Source organism: Trachurus japonicus, chromosome 14 (genome assembly GCF_045865225.1).
Source record: "Trachurus japonicus isolate A0001 chromosome 14, Traja_1.0".
In the NCBI taxonomy this organism is placed as follows: Eukaryota; Metazoa; Chordata; class Actinopteri; order Carangiformes; family Carangidae; genus Trachurus; species Trachurus japonicus.
In genome coordinates, this window is record NC_140920.1 from 16,284,760 (window position 1) to 16,307,450 (window position 22,691).

Consider the following 22,691-nt stretch of genomic DNA (forward strand, 5'->3'; position numbering starts at 1 on the left):
TCCAAAACCTGAATAAGGATTGGCATTTCAGGGTGTTTTATTCTTTCCTCTCACATTTGTCTTCCTCCCAGAACCTCTTTTAAATAAGGTAAAAAAGGTTAAAATTAGCATTTTGCCCAGAAATAGATATCATTCAACCCATCTGTAATACCACCCTTTAACCAAAAGTATCTGTAACAAACCAGATGTATTCTTGTAAATGTAGCATCTGTTTTAAGGCCCAGTTATTATTTGTATGCAAGTTATCTTTCATTTCATAAATCCATTGCACTATCCATTGTATGTAGTTGATTACATAATTTGCCATTTCAACATTCTTGCTGTTTTTCACAAAACAAGCTCCACAGGAAAAGGAACAGGAACACAGAAACATGTGTGTCCCTCAGCAGAGACACAGCAATAGAAGAGAGCAGTGCCAACTGAAACAGTTCATAGGTGTCATTTTATTCTGTTCAGGCACAGGTGGCTTCACAGACAGGAGGTGCTTGGGTCCCTCAGAGACGGAACTGGTGTCTCTCAATCTGGTTGGACTGGTGTGAACACTGTTTGGATCTTGATTATAATGATTGTGCAGAGACGGACATTTCCAGATCCTGGGTATGACCTGCAGAAACAGTGCGAGACAGAATAATGCAACTGATTGTTCAGTTCAGTTTTTCCTCTAGCACCATCAACAGGTCAACAAAAGACGCTGTACTGTTGTACAAAATACAGTAATTAACACATAAAACCCATGGAAAACAAAAAACTTCCTTGCCCTAAGTTGTATTTTGCTTTCATGCAACAGTACATAGCAAATATTAACACCTGAAAATCAGATGGTGAACACGTAAGATTGTGTACATCTTATCTTGCTAACACTAGTACAGGTACAGCCTCACACAGCTGTTAGCATGATACCATGTCATGTATGTTGTTGCTGCCTGTTGAGAGTTTGTGTTGCTCCCACAGATAGGGCAAAAACAGATCCAATTTACCAATTCTCTTAGTAGTCTGATCCAGTATCCTGAGGTATGGTAGGTAGATGTTGCTCGGTCCAGGAGGAGGGAAACACAATTTTCCATCATCCAACACCACGTTCTCACCAAAAATTGAGAGCTGAAAGAAATAAAGACAGTTGATTAGATGTAAAAGTTTAAGCTTTACCAAGTTTTCGATACTGACAGGCACTGTGTACAGTACACTGCATGAATGTGTGTTTTGTGTACCTGCTTTTGCAGTAGCTTCTGTGTCAGTTTTAAGAGTTTGGTGCTCTGTTCTCCTCTTAGGTCACTGAGTAGCAAAGTGGCCCGAGCCAGGGTAACACTGGACCCTGGTGGTATATATGTCCGTCCTGACAGCAGACTCACTGCTTCCTACACACATGGATACATACAGAACACAACAGCAGTGGAAGATCATCATACCTGGATTTGGACAAGGACAAAATGGACATCAATGTTTGCTGATATTTCTGAATAAAGAGCAAAAAGAGCAGTGATTACTACCTGAAGCATTGCCATGCTGTCATCCTTCTTGCCTCTCTGTGCTTCCAATTCTGCAGCCTGGACCATCAAAAGGGCTTGAATATCAAGGTCACCCCATAGTTCACATTCATCCATGCCCTCTTGTATCACCCGAGCTGCTTCCTCATTAATGTTCTTACCTTCAAAAGACACTTTTATAAATGCATGGTTTTAATACTGGGGAATTATCACACTAACCTTTATGCAGTATACTGGGAATATTATACTAAGCCTGTTATGTTATATAATTTACAGTTAAATAATCCTACATGTGTCTCTCAAGTGAACATCTAGTACTAGTCCACTTAGGAGGGCAGTTCCACAATGCGCTGCTCAGAGAAAAACATGAAAGAGCATCGAAACACCTGACCAGACCTGGAGAAAAGGCCGGTGAGTCACGGATGCGTGCAGCCAGGCTGCGGACAAGAGCCAGACGGCAACGCAGCCACAGGTGGACTCCAATTCTCTCACCAGCCTCAACGGCTCTTGGACAGTCTTCGTGCAGGGGGTCTTTTGTGCCCTGTGGACAGTGACATGAACAAACACACACAACCAATCAGATTTCTACTGCCACTGTGTGGTAATTTGTATACTTGCATGGAAGAGGTGACAATATGATATTTCAGATGACGACACAGAAGTTTCATTTCACATAGTTCTGTTGCAATGTTCTTAAGACAGTAAATAGACAAAGCTTCCATATGCCTGAATTTTCAACAAACTAATATACATATAAATATTCTACCCATTCACTTCCAGTCCTGGGATGTGGGAGTTCAGATTCAGGTTTTTGAGGTAATCCTCTCGTGATCATGGGTGAGGTCTGCAGCAGCACCAAAGATGAAACTGCCATTTCAGAACTGAGGGAGGACATAAAATAGTCAATAAATATAAACGGCGAAGCAAACACACACAGTACACATGCACGAGAGACCACTGTACCTAAGTGCAGTATTTCTTTGCTGCAGATAGAGATTGGCCTTTTGGAGATTAGACTCGATTGTCAGTTCTAGGATCTCCGTTTTGCTGCAGCAAACAGATGTGAGTGGCTGTGAAACAGAGTGCACCAAGGAGGACGCTCCTTTCAGCAGGAGGAACTATAACAGAAGAGAGGACAGATACAGGCAAGTTGAAGAGAAGACTCCTCAGTATTTACAGTAGTGGCAAGATAAAACAACTCAATGTAGCAATTACGGGAAGATCCAATGGAAAATCCCTCGTCTCACCTTAATCCTTTCTAGAGTGAGATTGTCTTTATGAAGATCCAACAGTTTTGGCTCCTCCACCTTTAGACAGGAGCTCTCACTGTCTAATCTGTCCTGGTCATGATGTTTTGAGTTCTCTGAACACCTTTCTTCTTCAACAGGATCTGAAAGACATAACCGCTTTGTTGGATGTTTGAGACCAAAATTATTATATATATTATATATTTTAGATAGGATGCCAATTATGATAATCATGGAATATAGTTTGTCTCTAATATTACCCCCCCTTCTCATCTAATTCAGTAAAAAAACATTTTTGAAAATAAATCTTCACATCAGTTTAACAGTATGCCTCCTGTCCTGTTCCGATGAGAAATGTCACATGATCCAAACATAAACCAAAATAAATCACAGAGGGAAGACAGTAATCTGGCAGACAAACCTGGTACAGGAGCACTGTGTACGCTGTTACTGAGTGCCAGGACTAGTTGAACACGAGCCAAATTCAGTCGGAGGCACAGCGTGGATCCGTATAATTTTTGGACCTCTGGAGCAAAGTCACAGTTCACAAGTTCTTCCAAAGCCTGACCACAAGCACCACAGACATACAGAGTACATTCACACAAAAAACAACATGGTAATCACATTTATGAATCATCTTTTGGAAAAATGTATCTACCGTAGGAAGAATATTTGCTAAATCCAATATAGAAAGTACCTCAACATTGTCCAGGAGAGATATGTTGCTGTGGAACGTCTGGACAGGCTGCACAATAAGAACAATGTTTATTTTATTTTCAGATTATGGCATGTACAAACTGTACTTTTAATGCTGTACAGAGGCAGTCTGTCTCCCACTAATGTTGGAATTAAATCAGCAGAAAGGGTGGCAGCCAAACAGCCCATAAACTCACAATGCCGTAGAGATTCAGATCAGACTCATTTACGGTATGAACAACACAAGGCCATAACTGTGATTAAAATGCACAGGGTGTGACAACAGTATATGCTGGGATGCAACACATTTCAATCTCACTAATGGTCACAGGCCAAGAGAAAATAGGCAAAGAGGTGTGATCTTATGTGTATGTTTATACTTGTTCTTCTTTGGTGATGCAGTGTCCATTGGGCAGAAGGACACCTATTCCCTGTGTGAGCTGAACTGTCTCCCTTGCAGCTTCAGTGAATAGACACAGTTCAGTCAGGGCACATATCTGCAAAAAACACACCAGTGCAAAATAAAAATTCATTGAGAACATTGAGAAAGAAAGAAAACATCCACACATGTGTAAAAAAAGTCAACACAAAGGCTCACCTTAAGAATTTTGCCCTCAACAGTGCGCTGCACGTCTCTGCACACAGTCCCCACAAAATGTAGATAAAGAGCAAGCATGGGCTGTAGCTGAAATTAATTATCAAGTTAATTTATTTATGTTGAGCACTGCAGTTTTAAAATGTAAAGTCATTATTTTGTGCGTACTGTGATGTAGTATCCTGTGGTGTAAAGCCAGTGGCAGACAAAGTGAAGGCTGGTTATAGTGGTGCCGAGATGAACCCTGTGAGGCTCAGAGAAAAGGGCAACTCCAGGGAGCAGTTCATCTCCGACGCTGTGGGAGGCATACCAGAGATCAACTTGGGGTTGAGCCAGGGAGCAGCACAGCACACACTAGGGAAATGTATGTCAGAATAAATGTACAATAAAACACACAGCAAAAACATCTAAAGAAGAAGAGACATGAGAAGGGAGATGAATATCCCTGGGAGTATTACCTTAAAGAGGTAGGCAGAGAAGAGACAGCACTTGGTCCGCTGGCTGATATCAGAGGTTAAACTATACCTGTGGATGAAAACATCCCTCAGGACCAGGTAGGTTTTTTAAAGATATACTGTATGTTTGTAATCCCCACTAAAAGCACATCAAATCAATGATAAACTTTACTGAAACTCACTGTGCAATCTTGGCTGTGAGCCCCGCAGCCTGTAGACATCCCCAAAGGCCAGACTGTTTCAGGGTGTCTTGCAGGGACGCACTTCCAAGTGACACACCATCCCATTTCTCTACCGCGCCTGGACTGTGTAAGGTACAATCTACAGCTTTACTCCAGTATGAGTGTGCAGCCCTGGAGATAAAACAGATTCATTAAATGCATTATAAAAATGCAAGGAACGTCACAAATAGCCCAACTTAGACATGTTTACTGTATTATTATAGATGAATGCATAGACAAAGGGCTATAGGATTGCTTCAACATACATGCATGCACATTGTGGGGATTAAACTTGTTTTTCTAACCTTTTGTTTCCATTGTAGAAATGTAGGTTTCCAAGATCATGCAGAGCCAAAACTCTGAGGGAGTCATGATTATTAGCCTGGAGGTACTCTGGTGGTTGGTACAGAAATTATACTTAGACTTTTATGACCCTGACACATACTTTGTTCTTCTATTTCATTGCTATCATCTTGTCATTTAATCTGCTGGTATGCTGCGTAACATTAACTCAGCCACCCCACCCTTTGACAACTTGTCAACACTTGCCTTTTTATGTTACAGTAAGTGTACTATAGAAGTCTTGTTGGGTATTTTCAGAGTGATTTGTGTTCTTACTAATGGAGGTGGAGTGAGCAGCGGTGACTGTCTTCATGTGGTCAGAGCTGATGGGGAGACTGTAGAGAGCATCTGGACCCGTGAAGTCCTCTTCTGTCAGGTCGCAAGGTTGGATGTTTGGAGTGGGCACGACTGTGTGACTGAAATCAACCAGACTTGCAGAATTGAGACTTCTGCTCTGACAGTGCCGTGACTGTGATGCAAAACCTGGATAGAAACACAAGCAGTGCAAACTTTGTGAGTTTGTAAATACATTTAAATAAATCAATGTATGAATGTACTGTATTGTGTGCACTCGACTCACAGGGCTGTGTGTATGCCAGGTGCAGCAACAGTAATGAGCGACCATGCTGAAGGACTTGAAGACAATGTGGTCTTCTCTCAAGAGCTTGTTGGTAACAGCTCAGTGTGTCTTCTACATCCAGAGGAACGCACACAAGGGACATGGAGTGCTGTTTTTCTGCACCTTTGACGCAGAACATATATGAAAAGTTTGAAAACATTATACCTGCAGTTTTTTTTTTGTTTTTTTTTGCACAATACTGTGTGGAGAGAGATGTCTGACTCCACATTTTTCTCACTACACCTCACTAGTTCAAGCCATTGCTATCATGTAGAGCTAGGGTACCCAGGGCCTTATAGATAAGGGAGTATAAGGAAAGCACAGACTTCAAAACATTGTTAAATTCTAGCTATTGTCAAGGATGAGCTAAGTAGGGGAAAAGACAAGACAAAACATTCCTGTATTATTTTGTAATATTAAAATATTTAAATCTCCGGACAGCCGTCTTCATTTACTTCAAACAAGCTGGTTGTTCAAACCTTTAAGCTCAACTGCATGTTGAGGACTGGAGTTTGTGAGTGTTGCTTTTTTGTGAATGGAAAGTGGCTTTGCATGGTGAAGAGTCCACCCACTGAGCAGCTGGCAGCCTGCATAGCTCCTGTAAGTAACCTGAAATATAGAAAAAAAAAAGGAAATATCAGGACAATAACATTACTTGTCTAAGTATGTTTTCAGATTCTATTCTGGTTGGCTGAACATAACTGTATAAGACATTTTAAGACTTTTCTTCTTCATTAAGTTTATCTTTCTGTGGGAGAATGATGAGAAACATTGAATCATGTATGGGGAAAAAAACTGTTGCAAAAAATGTTGCATTTTGTTTCTCGCAAGATTATTAAATATTCCACTGTCTCATACTTGGCTTGAGCATGGTTCTGTGTGTGGGTAAATGGTACCTCTCTGCCAGTGGCCTTCTCTGTCTTGATGTGGTGTGGCTGTGGGACTGCAGGTCCTCCAAAACTACTAATTCTTTCAAGCAGCTTCCTCTGAGCATGGATGAGTAATGGGGTCGTGATCAGAACGTAACGTTCCCTGAGACAGATGTAAAGATGAGCACAAACACAAACAGACACATACATACAGACAGTCATGTTTCCATCACTTCAGAGCACATGAAATACCTGAACCACATCCATAACCAATGCTTGCTTAACCCTGACTCTTCCACTTAGAAAGAGAGACTGTGTAAACAGATTCATTTATGGTCACAAACACACACACACTAAACCATTATGGTGACTAGACCCCAAAACAACAAATGTGGGAGAATTTTAATGTTATGTGACAATGTGGGACAACCGCTGCCAATGAGAGGTAGTCTAAAATGTTGATAGATTTTATCTTTGTTCTAAAAAAAAAAAAAAACATAGACTGCAGGTTTCAATTTGGTGTTTTCATCCTCCAAATGGAAGACTGCATAATAAAGACGAAAACCTCCTTGTAGAAATTTTGAGAGAGAGAACTCTGACTCAGCACGGGAGTTGAATCAGGAGTCACACGTTGTAGAGACAGAGCTAATCGAACAGACATGTGACCATCTCTCTCTATGAGCACTCGTCCTGGCTATAATATTTACTGCACTTGTGTATTTGTGGCCTCAATATAATCTGTGTTTTACAAAGAAAACATCTCTTGTATTCACCGCGTGTATGAGTTGAAAAGTAAGGCAAAGTGGGCCAGGGTTTCCCATTTGCCACTATCGTGGAGCCGCTCCAGAGTGTGCAACACCAAGGACCGGACCCAGCGCAGGTCCACCAGGGTGCCATCATCCAGTGGGGCTGAGAAATGAAGACTGGACTCAAGTTCCTCCTCAGTCAAGTCTCTGTCATACAAACTCCACAACTAGGGACCAAGATGAAGATGAAAGTCACAAACAGAACTGTTATTTTCATGAGATGCAGGGTGTTCTGACTATAGCAATGACTAGCCCCCTATAGATCACGACAGACTTTGCAATCTGGAGTTTTCAATCTTAAATGAACTGTGTGTGAGTTATTAAACAAAAAGGTAGGTGTTTGTAGATAGCTGCATGAGATACTTACCCCTAGTCTGTTCAGCATATCCAGGATTAGGTCAGTAGCCAGCACCAACAGCTGGGTGAAGGCGGTGGACAGCTGTTCTGCTATAATGGGGGAGTGAGGTTCAAACTGAGCAGCTGTCTGTACTATGAGAGCGATTCTGCAGTTTTGGTCCCACACTGTCTGACACACATGCTGCAAAGTGGTCCAATGGCTGCCACGGTGGGCCAACACCTGAAAAAGATTCAAATTCGCTGCATAAAATACAAGTAAAGGCACATTATGGAAGTACAATAAAAAAGCACAATGATTGCACACAGAACAGGGTGAACACACTGTGAAAGATACTCTATGTGATATTTCACAAAATAAAGCCTTCATCTTCACTATATGATCACAGTAAGTTGTTGTGGTAGCAGGGGTGGATACTTTAAATGTTTGCATGACTAAACTTCAGAAACAAAAGAAATATGGAGATAGAAATGGCTCCGATTGAATCAGTTGCATTTCTATGACAATTTACTTCACATGTGCTACAGTAAGTCAGTGGGTGAGTTTCTGTTTTGTAAGTGCTCTGTGGAACAATACAACAATGAGTTGACATTTGAAAAAAAATACTCCAGTTCTTTATGTCAAGTCAAACATCTGCCTGAACAACTTTCACTTGAACTGGAGTTGTATTTGTCCAGGAGGATCTATACTTTGACTCAAGTTATGAAGTTGTGTACACCATCCGCTGCTGTGTCTGAGTGTTTGTCCATGTGTGTGTGTGAATGCTACCATGGCCCTTCTGAGATGTAAAGCAGCTTTGTTAAGTGAATCCAGCAGCAAGGCAGCAGTGCGCTTGTGTGCTTCAATCTCCTGTTCCACAGGCTGAGGGGCGTCCTCTTCCTCCTCACCACTCTCCTCTGATGCAGAGTCATCATTTCTAACTTCTGGAAAAAGAAGGGGACAACTGATTAACTAAGACAAGTTTTATTTTCATTTTCTTTAGTCTGCAAAGTTCCTCACCCTCCTTCTTGTGCCTGTTATTGTGTGTGGTCACATAATTCCTGAGACCAGAGAGAGAGGAGTCTTTCTCTGAGCCACTCTCATCTTTAGAGGACTTCTGCCTCTGTGGATTCCTCCGCACCAGGACACCAGAGTATGCCAGAGAGAAGCACAAGGGATTTAACTGGCTGTACCTGAGCAAAGCACATACAGTAGTATATTAATATTACAAGCATAAACACATGAATACACATTATGTAAAATAATTCATTTTTTATATGGTTATATGTTTCTATGTGTTAATGTGTAATTGCAGCAACCCTTTTGATCAGCTCATGTAGCCAATGAAAGTGAACAACAGCTGACATTAAAGGCCCCATGCTGTGCACTTTTCTCTGGGTTTATTTACCTGCTGATATCCCTAACAAGATGTATTGTTGGTTTTGAGTACCTGTGATCTGCTTAATATCGTTTATACGGCTCCTTTCTGTTGCCTCTTTCTGGAGCTCTAGCAGGCACAGGTCATTTGGCCAATCAGAAGAGAGAATGAGAACCTCTCCTCTGATTGGCTGACTGTTTTTGAGTGGCATGTGGTCGGGCCAATCACAGGCAAGTAACTGAAACCTAAGCTGCATTCATAAAAATTGGAAAAAAAAACAACTGGTCACGGTGGGTTACCTTGTGTGTGACATCACAGAAAGGAGGAAGTGCTATCCGCTCGTCTCAAAGAGAATGTTCCTACAAATGGGTGGTGTGTGTTTCTCCGTTTATGACCAGTTTGATGCATGGGACAGTATATACGTGGCCCAGAGACCTCCCCAAGCACGAAAAAATAACCAAAATCACATTTTTCATGCCATGGGGCCTTTAAGGTGAAGTAAAGTGACTGGTATCCTGTGTGTGAACCTGTGCTGCTGGGCTCCTCCATGCATCTGGTCCAGGCTCCGGTGAAGTAGTGTTAGATGTGCCTGAGCCATGATGTGGTTAAGATGAGACCTCCATACTCTCTCGTCACGGCAGGCGTTCCTCAGCTGAAGCTGCTTCTTGCGGCGTTGTGCGAAGGACAACAACATCGACATAATGTTCTCCACAAAATGCATCTCCCTACACATATGGACAGAAGGTCAGCACAAAAGAAGATACATGACACACACACACAACACACACACATACACATACGGATGACATTCCACATACAAACAGACATCCTTGACGCACACTTACTATACCTGTTAGTTTTCACACTCTGAAGAATACTTTGTGGAATGTTCTGCTTTATTTTCTTTCTTGTATCATCATGAGAAGGTGAGTTCTTGTTCTGCTTAAAAAAAGCAAAAGTATTCATGTGTTTTTTTTTTAATTTTAAAACAAGACAAAGTAAAATAATCATCACTAATAATACTTAAAGAGGAACTAAGTAAGTCCGGTCACTTTTCTGCTGTTTTTCTAACTCTCTTCCTGGCCATGTGCATTTGTGTAAGAAATCAATCAATACAGCTGTAGATAACATTATATATCATATATATAAGTAAGTGACACACACGTGGAAGACAGAGAGCCTCCTTTCTCCCTCGTAACAAGTTAAGCCATTCATCAAACCATCAGATTCACCATTACTCTGAAGCTCTTTAATTAAAGCAGATATCATCGGCACGGCCGTTTCGGCTAATGCTGTGTTCAAGGCAGGCTTTTGAAACCGTAAGTTACAGCTTCAAGTCACAACTACGACTTGGTAGCGTTCCAGGTAACCCGTAGCTCGTGTTTTTACCGTCCTGTTGTCTGTGAAAGTTCCCTATAACGGCCACTCGTAACTTCCGACCCGTGAACTCGTACCAGATCGAACTGGTATGACTTCGCAGGAAGGAAAAACACAAAGTACGAGTTTCCTTGAACGCACCATGAGTTAGCAGCCCCCGCCCTTGTCAGGCATCAATTGGTCCTCGTGCTACGTCACCACATTCACGCGCATCCCTTGGCTGCACACACAGCCCTTCATGCCGTTCTCTCCCCTCATTGGATAACACTTGTATCCCACAAGGAAAATTTTCTCCTCGGGTTACAGCAGAGCAGAGTGACGGAGAGACTCGTGTTTAGGCTGAAATACTTCATGTAAGTGATTGCTGACGGAAAATAGGACTATTTAGGACTTATATTAACAAAAACATTCCACTGATATCTGCTTTAAGGTAAAAATGTAACATAGTTAAGCTACAAATCCTGCATAGTTCCTCTTTAAATAGGAGATATACCACCCTCAGCTGCTTGGTAGATCATTGGTTATCAAGTGAAACACACAAAAGAAAAGAATATGCACGCATTTTAACTAGAGCACTGATGTTAAGGACACAATGTGTCCTTATGACCCTGCATGTTTGTGCACATATCTGTATTTTCACCTGTGGTGGTTCATTTCCTCTTGGGGTTTGAACACTATTTCTTCTTTTTCTGTCACCGTATCCATCCAAACATTTTGTGGACAGTCCCATCGCCTCGTCACGCCTGACAGAGAACCATTCAAATACAGTCAAGTCTTCATCAGAGTGGGCAAAATAGAACAGCCAACATCCATAATTAGCCAATACGTAGCAACACTGAACTAAGATTGATGACTATACCAAAACTAATTTTTTGCAAAAATCAGCAAGGAGCTGGATAGTGTATGTAATGTAATATACCTGGAAAGGAATTCAAATATGCTTTGGCCCCATTTTAAAACGAGGTCTGGGTGACCTTCCTCCATGGTTCTCTGGAGTAGTACTGCTGCGTACTCAGTGAAATAAGCATTGCGTCTAAACTTTAGCACTTTGAAGGACACACAAAAAAAAACAGATATGAATTAACAGGACAGATTCATTCTTTATTTTTATTATTATTTTGTTATATTTTCACTTCCTTATTCATTTAAAGAAATATGTGAGTGTGTGCCACTTACCATCATGATAGGCTTCATTTAAAGTGCTGCTGGATATCACTTCATACAACATGGTGGGATCTTCATTGCCAGTCAGCGGCCGCGAAATCTCTACAGAAATAAAGACAGTTGTATGTAGGAAGAAAATAGCCTTAAAATGATCACATACATGCTGCTACAAAAAAACATTACCATTGTCTGTGGTAAGTGCTGCTCCACTTGCTGCTTTCTTGTTCTTCACACACAGTGCCTTCAGTTGAAGACTTATCTTCATTTCACCCTTACCCCTTGCACCATGGTCCGTCTTAGACTGCACAGATACATGAACACACAGACATACTAGAACTGTGGAGCAAGATATTCTTCAGTTGATGGGTATTCAAAATTTCCTAACATCACATAAAGATATAGCAGATATATAGATATAGATATAGATGTAGAAAATCTTTCAGGTAGTTGTATTAATTTCATGATCTATCATCATTGTGAGAGAATAAATCATGAAAAATAATCACTTTTGCACTTCTCCTTACACCCACAGCTTCATTGGCATGTCTCTTGATGTGCCGTTGGGCATCATAGATCTCCTGGAGCAGCCTGCGACTACAGTCCATAACTGCAAATGCCATCTCATGCTCCCTGAGAGCACGTAAGGTCTGGTCAGGAAGGATGAAGAAAAATAAATTATTTTGCACAAGGTCCCTGGTTAATTTTTACTTTGAGAATTGTAAGTGACTGTGGTTAAGAGAGAAATTTAAATATGTAAAATGTTAATCAAAGTATGGCTGGAACCACTGGAACTTTTATTGCTTGGACACATAAAAAGAATATATAAACGGACAGATGTGGACAGACCTTTGACAAGTAGTAGGCGATGCAGGCTATCATGTGCATTAAAGACTCAGAGACGTTTCCAGTCCACTTTTGTTTAAGAAGACCTGCATTCTCCTCTAAAACGATCAAGCACTTTTTCAGCACCTAAACATCAGAACACAGACACAGGCACAACCAAACATAGGACCTGTTATGAATTATTTATATATATTTTTCCTTTGTGAGACAAAATACTGAATGTGTTTTTTTCATACCTCTATGGCTGGGTTGTATAAGATCTGTTGAAAGATTAGAGGTGCCAAGAGGCCATAACAGCTTACTACAGCCTGCACAGCACCTACACCATCATTTAAGTACATTGCCAAGTCCATGGCCACCAGCACTCGTTCACATTCTGCCAATCTGGCTTCCTGCATACACACAAAATTATATATCATTCATTTACTGTACACTATTTACGTTCACCTTTCATCACAACAATAACCATCAAGCATACTGATCGAGCTCACGTCCTACATGTTGTTGCCATTAAATTTGACAAAATTGTATATGCCTCTCAATCCGGATCAAATTGTTACCTGTTCCCAGATAAATGGTCCATTGTCACTGAATGAGTCACAGTATAGTGACCCCTGCTGAACGTTGATCTCTGTCTCGATGAAGATGGAAGTGAGGAATAACTGACACAGATGAGCCGAGGAGCTCTGAAGGGTCTCTTTGTGCAGCCTTTAGTGTGGTGAATAGGAACAGAAAAGATGCAAATATATGGAAAGGGGATATAAATAAGAAAATGCATAAAAAATAGAGTTGTTCACTTGAACTGTATAAATGTGTTCCCTCCTCACCTTGTGGTAGCAAGTCCATCCTGAGTACTGTGGGACTCGGTGCCAGGAATAGGAATAGTAAAGTGGCTCCATAGCTCTTTGCAGGCTCTCTTTGCTAAGGCATACTGCTCTGTTAGAAATGCCACCTGAGGAAGGCGACAAAAAGGCCATAATACTGTACATTATCCTGCCTTTTCTGAACCTCACAAATGACACGCGTGGTGAGTGACGTGACAAACTTATAGCGAGCAGACAGATGTGTACCTGAGCGAAGTGTGCCCATGTGGAAAGCAGTTGCACAGGCATGGATGCCAGCAGTGGGAGTGTTGTTGCCCCTATGGTGTTTCCCAGTAGCTTGCCCTGGCTGTTGTAGGCTGCAACAGCAAACATGTATTTCTGGTTGGGATCCAGACCCTCCACTCTCAGCACACACTCACCAGACACCGCTGGAACCTAGGAAAGGACAAAGTCAGGGTTAATACCATGAACACACATTAGTTCACATCCCAATAATACACATGGAAATCTCTTGTGAAAGCAATCAGTTGTACCATATTCCCAGTTCCTGAAAGACTGCAGTCTCCAAGCCGGACCTTCTGGTTAATGCCATTAGCTGCACGGCCACAAAGCTGGTACCAGCACACCTTTAAAAAAACAAAAGTACAAAGGGAAAGATAAAAAAAAAAGTGGACAAATTGTGTTGGATCACCAAAACAATTAAAAGCAATTCTCACCTGTCCCTCTAAATTATAAGGTGCTGGAGCAAAAGTTAAGGAATGGTCTGTGCGTGAGAGCAGGATGGGGGGAGGTGGAGGGCTTTCCTCTTTCTCCCCGAGTCCTTTGTCTTTTTTTTCAGCAGATGTCTTGGAGGTGGTGGTGGTGGTATGCAGTTTCCTCTCCTCTATTCCTGCTTTCTCTATCAGGATAGATGCCTCCTGGTAAGAGCACATAGACGAACCAGCTGAGTACTCATTTACACTTTAAAGTTTAATAAAGGTGACTACATCTCAGCCTGAGGCCCTATACTTACACATAATGTACTGAAATTAAATGTTTGATTGACGTCCTTGGTGTACAAACCTGACTACACTACAAACTGACTACAGTCAGATATGTTCCTGGAGGCACCACCAGACACAGAAGTGTAAGGCTCTGTCTTAAGTGTTACTCACAATTTTCTGTTACATTATGTAGAAATATATCAGCAACTTGCGTTAAATTATGTCAGTGTTACTACTGTAAATTACACGTGTATTTGTGGGCGTGTCTATCAAAGCATTGTTTAAGGACATGTTACCTCCAGTAGACTCTTGGTTTTGCTGCTCTTATTTGGCCCTGTGCTGTGATGCTCCAACAAGGCTTTCTGGATCAGGAAAAGAGCTTTGGACACTTTGTTCTTCTTGATCTGATCCAACAGTTCAGATTCTGCAACTAGAAACAACAATGAAAATATCAGGATGAGCCACTGTATTTATTGGGCATTAAAATTGGTATTCTTTTTTTAAACATTTACACATGGGTAATTATCAAAATGCAGGCAATTTCATCATTCCCATCAGTTATAATGGAGTATAAACTCAATGCAGGCCATAATGGGTACATTTGTCTGTGATGGGAGTCTTACCTGCATTTAGCTGCAGCAACTTGAGGGAAGCTCTGTGGAGGATGATGGAAAGCTCTAGATGAAGGTCAGTGGCCAGCAGGATCACACGTGTGGACTGGGTGTCTTGAGAAACATTCACATCTGAATCTGCCTTAGTTTCCTCTTCGTCTTTCTCTGCCTTACTTATTTTATCTTCTTCATTTCCCTCTTCTGATGGTGCCGGGCAAGATATGGAGGGAGTCGATGGAGGGAGGGGACAGAATTTCTATCAGAACAAGAAGAAAAAAGATGTTAGCAGCACTTAAATACTGTATTCTCATTATCTATGATGTCCTCTGTAGATGTGTCCATCTCATACAGTGTAAAGATGAAGGTAACACCTGGCCTATCCTAGGATTGTGCAGAATGAAACAATGTCACACTTTAACTTTCACTGTGTTGAACTGCCTACCTGCATAAAAGCAGAGTCAGTGATTGTTGAGGAGTCTTGGGGTAGCAGTGTAGCTACACCCGTTGCCAAAGCTTTGAGACCTTCCTTCACCAACTCACACACCCTCTGGAGTATCTCTGTACTTGAACTCTGCAAGCACACACACACAGTTTGCAATATGGTTGAAATACACAATACTGCACATAGGTTTGTCTTTTCTTTTCATTTTTTCCCCCTGACAATACATGATATCTGCATTGACAGTTCAACCACTCACATACCTCAAGAAGAGAGAAAGATCTTGGTTTCACACTGTCACTGTCTGCCTCAGGAGCTGCTAGATATTAAGACATAATAATAATAACTTTATTTATATAGCACCTTTAAAAACACAAGTTTCCAAAGTGCTTGACAAACACATGAACCATGAAAAGACAGATTACAACAGTGCCATAAGAGCATGGAAGATGAGCCACCAAAGCAATACAGCAATAGAGGCTGTGATCCAGGCAACACAAGAACCAAACAACAAATTTAGACCAGGACAAGCCAAATTAAAAATTAAAATACAGGATCCAGTTATAGTTACAGTTACAGGATCCCAGATAATATTGAATAGAAGGGGGTGTACATGATAAAAGGAGATGAGATGAAATAAGATAAGACAAGAAGACATACAAGAATTCAATCAAATGATGACATAAAAGTGAAACTCTAAGAACAGGTAAGAGCATCTCAGTAAAACTGTGAGATAAAATAAGACAAGATTGAAGGGGCAGTGGATCTAAAAATGAAATGGGGTACAAATTAAGAAAGTAAGAGCACATTAGGACGTTCCAAAGCCGGGGAGCTTTGATAGCAAAGATGTCTGAGAGAGAAAAGAGACTTTGGAGGTGATTTAACACATGAGACAGGACAAGTGGTAGAACCTTAACCCTCACCTGGACACTGTGTTTCACTGCTGCCTTCAGCTGCTCTCTCTAGCAGTATGACCAGTGTGTGGATCATCTCTGCTGACATTATACACTCCACAGTTGCCAGGTCAGAGGCAATGGCCACTTCACACAGCTTAGACAGACACCACAGCCACTGCAAGTACATGAACAAAATAACACCACACACAAATAAACAGAAAGTAGAAGACAAGGTTATCCCTGTCAGTAATGCTTACTTCAATACATACCTTATCATAATTATCTACCTTCTCAAGGTAGTGTGTACACTCTGGGTTTTGTAGCTGATCCCTCTGCATCACCACCTTCACTTTAGCCCAGAGAAATAACACAACATCCAAAACCAGGTCCCTGTCTGGCTGTACCTCCTACACAAACACACACATAAACATGCACACAGTAAAAAGCCCAGCTCTGAATTAATTTTATCTTAATTCATATCAATACCAAGACAAACATACAGTACATGTAATATGAAAACTTACAGGAGCACAGCCAGAGACAGACTTGTGCAGGGTGTCTACCACGCAAATGAACTCATCACTCATCGAGAATGAAGACATGTGTCGGTCTGTTGGAAACATAAAAACCCAAACCAGCATTAAGATTCAGACATCGAGCAATACTGATGATAAACAACCCGAAAAGTATGTTACCTAAAATTTAGCAGGCAGTAAGATCAAAGGAAAGAGGCAAAAATGTTTCTCAAGATCAATGAAGTCTGGATGTCAGCAAAAAAATCAATTAAGATGTTGTGGACAAAAGCCAATTTCTATTGAGCAATCAATTAATCTAAATAAGGTTTAGTGGCACGGTTTCACTTTTTCTACCATCAGTTATGTTGTCATCTTTAAGACGGCTCCTCTGAGATGACACCAGACTGTTGAAACTGTCAATTAAAGCAAGCTCCGCCTCCGCCTTCCTGAATGAATGACCCTCCACACCCTGAAAGAGAGAGACAAAAATAATCACTCAAAAAGTCACTCAGAAACACAACACATGTGAACACACTCAAACTGGAAACACACATGTGAGAACTGGTAGAGATGGAACGTATCCCCCTTCAGTAAATAATGAGATTATAGCAGATTGTGCATGTGCCACTCACAGACAAAACCTGCAGCATCTCTCTGGCAAGATCAGTGAATGCCTCTGACTCCTTGCACTGATATAACAGTTTAATGAACCTCACTGCAGACATGATGGATACCTTGTTTTCTCCTAGAAACACAACAGATCACAGCATTGTAATTTTTAACAACTGAACAATACAAACACTTTGTACTACAACATTGAGTGTAACAAGCCGATGGAGAGAAAAAAGGACAAGGAATACATACCTGTAGTGGCTAAATCCATTAGAGTGGAGGTTGGTGTCAGTGTACATAAAGACATGTGCGGTTGGTCATCACCTCTGTGTTCACTAGTAGTCGTGACTCCTTGACATACAGAAGGAAAACACATTGCACAATCTCAATACATAATAAGTGAGCTTTCAAACCTTAAATACCCACCCACGCACATGTAGACTCTCCAAAGCATTTGTACCTTTACAAACTCACGGTTATCACCGCAGAGGGTTATTTCTGCTGTGTGTTTGCATTACTTACCAGATAATATACTGATGCCAGCAGACAGGAGTTCCAGGACCACTTCTTGTAGCTCTGGTTCATCTAGCAATCTCGTTTGCAGTGGGCGTCTGTTGCTGTCCCAAATGGCTTCTAAGATGCCCAAGAACTGTGCTGCACTGTTGTCAAACAGTCCCATTAACATGCGCTCTGTTGTAGTACGAGGCCAAGGCACCTACAGTATATACAGTCAGGCATACAATTTAAGGCAACAAAGCAAGAATTAAGTTACCCTACAACCTAAGAAAATGACCTGTGTATCAGTCTATTATAATAAATATAGTAAGGGCTAAGTAAACAGTTAATCTAATAATTTAACAGGAGTTAGCCTGTGTTTGGATGGTGCACTACCCTTTAAAGGGCAAAGTATTATATTTTTCACTGTATATGATGATACACCATTAAATGTGGTTCTAATTACATTAGGTATGTCTTTAAGGGAGCTTTTGGCTTTGACTCTGAAGATGGCTTTGGGTCTCCTTCTGGCCTCATACACTGCACGCTTGAACACCATGACACCAAGCTGGAAAAAAAAAAGAGATCAATCACTTTTAATTTGAGAAACCATAGAAGAGAACATCAATATTGTAAGGGAAACTGTAATGAACAGCAAACTTGGCATCAAAAAGGCAACAATCTCAACGTGTCTGTCATACATACAGCATCAAATTAGTGACACTGCTGTAGTTACACTCCTACAGTACATAAACTGGAAGTTTTTCATTGAGACACATTATGACTCAGACAGAGACTCAGCCAGTGAAAACTGTAAAACTCTATACTCTATGTCTATGATGATAACAGTAGTGAGAGTGTATTTTAATGAGAAGAGGCTCATGCCTTGATAGAGGCTTCTTTATAAGCTCTCTGAGTCTCTCTGGTGGCAGGAACTTCACTCTGCTCCTCCAGTTTTGCCAGCTCGTTGATTTTGCTGAGTGCTCTCCTGGAAAATTCCTGAAGGTATTAGGAGACACACAAACAACCACACAAACAGGGACTTGAACTTTCAGAAAAATGCATAAATTCAACTTGAGAACTCGTTACTGCAATAGTCATTCAACATGTCCATGCATAATCAATATATTATATTTGGGGAATGCATAAATCAACAAGTGTTTGAAACAGTAAAAGCAGAATTGTATAATATGGTCCTTAGTGATTAGTACTATACAATTAAATTCAGCACATTAACAAAAGGTAGACTGCTTTATAGCTGGCTAACAGGAAAATGCAGATAGATTGAGAGTAGGAGTTCAGGTTATTTCTAACTACAGTATTATATCAGCCTGTGAATAGTCTGTTGACATGATGATGGTTGAGTGTTTTATGCGTCTGAATGTACGTGAGTCTTTCACCTCCGCCTGCACTGCAGCCTGGTTGTCATAGTAACAGTGACAGACTGCACAGTACAGTGTGACAATCCACGGAACATACTTTGCAGTCATCAGTGGGATGGACAGCTCTAAGCTGATGCTTGCCCACACGAGGTACTCCAGTGCCTGAATCAAAGTAGACATGGAGGTATACAATATTATGTACACTCAAGACAATAATAAATACAATATAACTCAAAATCATTTCTGGGTGTATAACATTCTCCGTAAGGTAAAAAATAGGAATTTTAGGATTTGTATATTGTCTTTCCTAATCATATTTCTTACACGCCAGAAGGAGGGTAAGGACACCAGCAAATGTTCAGAAGAGAGTGAATCATTAGTTTTTTCTAGAATAATTTGCAAAAACCATACATCACATACTATTACTCATCCATTCAACATTTCCCTTTAGAGTGTATCTATGAGAAACCCACAGGTAAAAATGGTGATAAACAATCTTTTGGAAGAGGAAAAGTCTGTGACAGTGGTAACAAGTCATACAGTAGCAAGTGTTTCATGTGTCTATCTCTGGATACCTGTGCACTACAATTCATGGACATCAGATACCGACAGATGGTGTAGATGTGTAATGAACCTGGAAAGGTGAGAGAAAAAGAGATGAGGTTAGTTCTGCAATATAACAAATATGAATATTTGAATAACAGATGAGTTACATCATTACTTAGTCTTAGACAATAGCAGGCTGTGAAATTTTTTGTTGTGCTTACATACTTCCAGGAATTGTACAGTACCCTTGGAAGATTAACCTGTTACTCTGACTACATCAGCTATCAGCTTTTTGCCTAGTGTGAACTTAGTGGACACAATCCTTGCATCTGGAGCACCACACACCCTCTCTGGTGGGCATGTGTTCAAATTCTTCTCTTTTCCTGTCTCATGCTTTAACAGTTCACATGGTTCTTCCTAAACTTTCTGGCAAGACAAAAAGCTAATATTGGACAAATGTATATATGTTGTAGTAATATACCATTATATAGTTGCCAGCAGAGGTGCTCATGTTGCTGAAAAGCCTGCATCATGATCCTGATGAAGTTCAGCACACGCAGCAGTTTACAAAGACCCTTCTGGTTGAGGATGCTGTGCCTTTTCTCCAGCTCAAATATACACAGGGCACAGCCCTGCATTGCACGTACCTACGCACGCACACACACGCACACACACACAAACCCACATTAACCATTGACGTATATAGAGTAGATATCAGTATTGATGCACAAACTTTCCAAATGACATCAACAAATGTTTCACTTCAGTCACACTCAGCAGTCAAATAAATCCCACAGAGACACGCTGCACATGAACTTGCGTAGTACAATGTACCTTCATGGTGAAGGCATCTTCATCTGTATCAAAACCTTCAGGGAAGAAGCAGGCCATGAAATGGTCCACATCTGTGATGTCAGTTATTTCCACAGTAGTGAATTGCAGTAGGTGGAGAGCGTAGCCCTGCCAGAGAGCCAGCTGGTACAGCTACAGACAAAGAGGAGAGGGAAGAATGATTTACAGTATTGGCAACTGCACAGTACTCTACAGCTTAATTAAAAAGAGAGCAACCAGAATAACTGTATAGCTTATGCATACAATAGCATGACTTCTCCAAGAGTGCTTCAATGGATCATGATATAAAAATGACAATTATCATTACCAGAAGGATTTAGAAACAGCTTCACCTGCCAGACTGATCTCTCATTACTATGCACAGCCAAATATCTGACACGGGTTGACCACGTTTTTGATTAAACACAGTTGTAAAAGCGAACAACTAAAGTTGTGGAAACTACATATATTAGCAAGTATTACTCAGACTACTGTAAATTACCTTAATTCCAAAGAGAAAATCTGCAATCTGCAACATACGCTCCTGGTACAACATTAAGGGCAGTCGATGTTTGTACTTTCTCCATATCTCCACCAGGATTTGAATCCTTCAAAATGACAATCATATTAAAAACAGGTTAATGTCAAAACAGATTGAGATATGTAGCTATTGGATAAAGGAGAGTGGGGCCTGGCCCTGTGAGTTTGCTAACATAAAAATATTGTTTAGTACTGTAAAGTTGTTTACGTGTGTTAGCTGACGTTAGCTTGGCTGTCAGTATCTCACCCTTTAGCATAAGAGCTGCTGCTGTCTCGGCTTGTTGAGGAAACCACTCGTCTCATCAGTGTCATGAACGAGTTAATGTCCCGTTCAAACGCTGAAATGACGGGGTTTCTTTTGTCCAGTTTCCCGTAATATGAAGCCGGTAAGTCCATTTTTAATTCTAACCCCACCAAACTATCTCCGTTAGCAGCTACATCCAACAACAGACTCAAGGCTCAATTAACGCCACCTAGGCAACGGGCGTCACCATGGTAACGACGCTAAACAGGAAGAGGGGAGGGGGCTCAAGGCCTGTGGCTGCATCATACATCCATGGCCTACTCCACAACAACAGAGTGTTTTCTGTTTTCTGAAGGTAAGAACAAAGTTAGTTCTGACCTGGACATTTTATACTCAAAGAAAAGAGAAACTCAAGTGCAGAACTTCAATTTTCCTGTGAGATGATGATGTGTCAAGAACAAGCTGCAAGAAAATTGCTCTTTTCTTGCATCTCTGGGAGAGAGACAAACAAACTTCTCTGTTCTTGTGGAGTGTGTAGGCTACAGGCCTTAACTTTCAAACTATGTTGTGGAAAATAAATGATGTGTGGAAACTACAAGATGGCCTGTTCAAACAATCAGTTTGAAGAAGTCATGGACACCAGCCTAGATTAGTCAAGGACTCCTACTGAACTGAACTGTAACTTGTTTTATCAGACCATATGCAGACTATAAGAAGCCTGTGCCTCCACGTAGGCTGTAGGTGGCTTTTCTTGGATGTTCCCAAAGTTGATGGGTGTTTGTCATATTGTGTCTCTCTATAAACCCCGGTTGCTGATGAATACTGAAGCAGAAGTCTTGTTTGATCCTGTCCCTGAGTTTGAGTGTTAATCAACAAAAGAACTCAGCACTCTCTGTTTCAACTATCAGTCTGAATTATTTTAAACAAAAGCAGGATAACTCATTGTTCATGTTACAACAAACTAATCAATAATCGACAAGACACGGTTAGATTCATGATTTATTGACTCTTGTACTGTTAGCACTTACCATCATCCTGTAAATTGTTTGTCAATGTGGCTTTTGTGCATTTTAGTATTAGGCTATTTACACTGGACTTCATTGGATGGTTGTCTGGCTTAGTATTAAAAAGTAAAAATATTACATGTAATTAGATAGCACATTTAGTCACTATAGCAGATATTGCAATTGCATAGCCTAATTATTTATTCAGTGTCTTGGTGCTGGCAGATAACCCAAATTCAACATTTCCCCTATTCTGGAGACACCATGACACGCAGGGAGGATGTGGCAGAGACCGAAAGAAATTTGGTTGGCACAAATGTTGCACAGTTGGAAAGGACT

General features: G+C 40.9%; 1 protein-coding gene across 4 annotated transcripts; it reads right to left on the bottom strand.

Moving 5' to 3' along the window:
- Window positions 1-421: 421 nt before the first annotated feature.
- cfap54 (cilia and flagella associated 54) lies at window positions 422-21,585 on the bottom strand. 4 transcript variants are annotated; one of them, XM_085798075.1, is made up of 57 exons: window positions 21,352-21,585; window positions 21,067-21,172; window positions 20,568-20,717; window positions 20,215-20,380; window positions 19,763-19,821; window positions 19,206-19,349; window positions 18,691-18,804; window positions 18,272-18,373; window positions 17,833-18,025; window positions 17,563-17,661; window positions 17,331-17,443; window positions 17,053-17,167; window positions 16,708-16,793; window positions 16,453-16,590; window positions 16,211-16,358; window positions 15,551-15,603; window positions 15,291-15,419; window positions 14,861-15,104; window positions 14,534-14,667; window positions 13,971-14,171; window positions 13,788-13,880; window positions 13,501-13,689; window positions 13,258-13,382; window positions 12,991-13,138; window positions 12,667-12,822; window positions 12,434-12,556; window positions 12,094-12,234; window positions 11,771-11,888; window positions 11,600-11,689; window positions 11,343-11,469; window positions 11,064-11,166; window positions 9,897-9,988; window positions 9,574-9,771; window positions 8,689-8,861; window positions 8,458-8,612; window positions 7,702-7,911; window positions 7,302-7,501; window positions 6,556-6,691; window positions 6,139-6,268; window positions 5,621-5,782; window positions 5,317-5,523; window positions 5,004-5,091; window positions 4,660-4,830; window positions 4,481-4,547; window positions 4,191-4,376; window positions 4,026-4,112; window positions 3,808-3,924; window positions 3,429-3,476; window positions 3,153-3,294; window positions 2,732-2,874; window positions 2,448-2,602; window positions 2,251-2,365; window positions 1,881-2,025; window positions 1,488-1,645; window positions 1,209-1,355; window positions 978-1,098; window positions 422-604 (listed from the first exon to the last, which is right to left on the bottom strand). In XM_085798075.1, the coding sequence occupies exons 1-57, from the start codon at window positions 21,498-21,500 to the stop codon at window positions 558-560; spliced, it is 7,656 nt and encodes a 2,551-aa protein (XP_085654201.1). In that variant the 5' UTR covers window positions 21,501-21,585; the 3' UTR covers window positions 422-557. The 4 variants fall into 4 exon arrangements, with proteins under 4 accessions (XP_085654201.1, XP_085654203.1, XP_085654200.1 ...); XM_085798077.1 differs by having other exon boundaries at window positions 12,112-12,234; window positions 15,551-15,606; XM_085798074.1 differs by having other exon boundaries at window positions 9,897-9,985; window positions 15,551-15,606.
- Window positions 21,586-22,691: the final 1,106 nt, after the last annotated feature.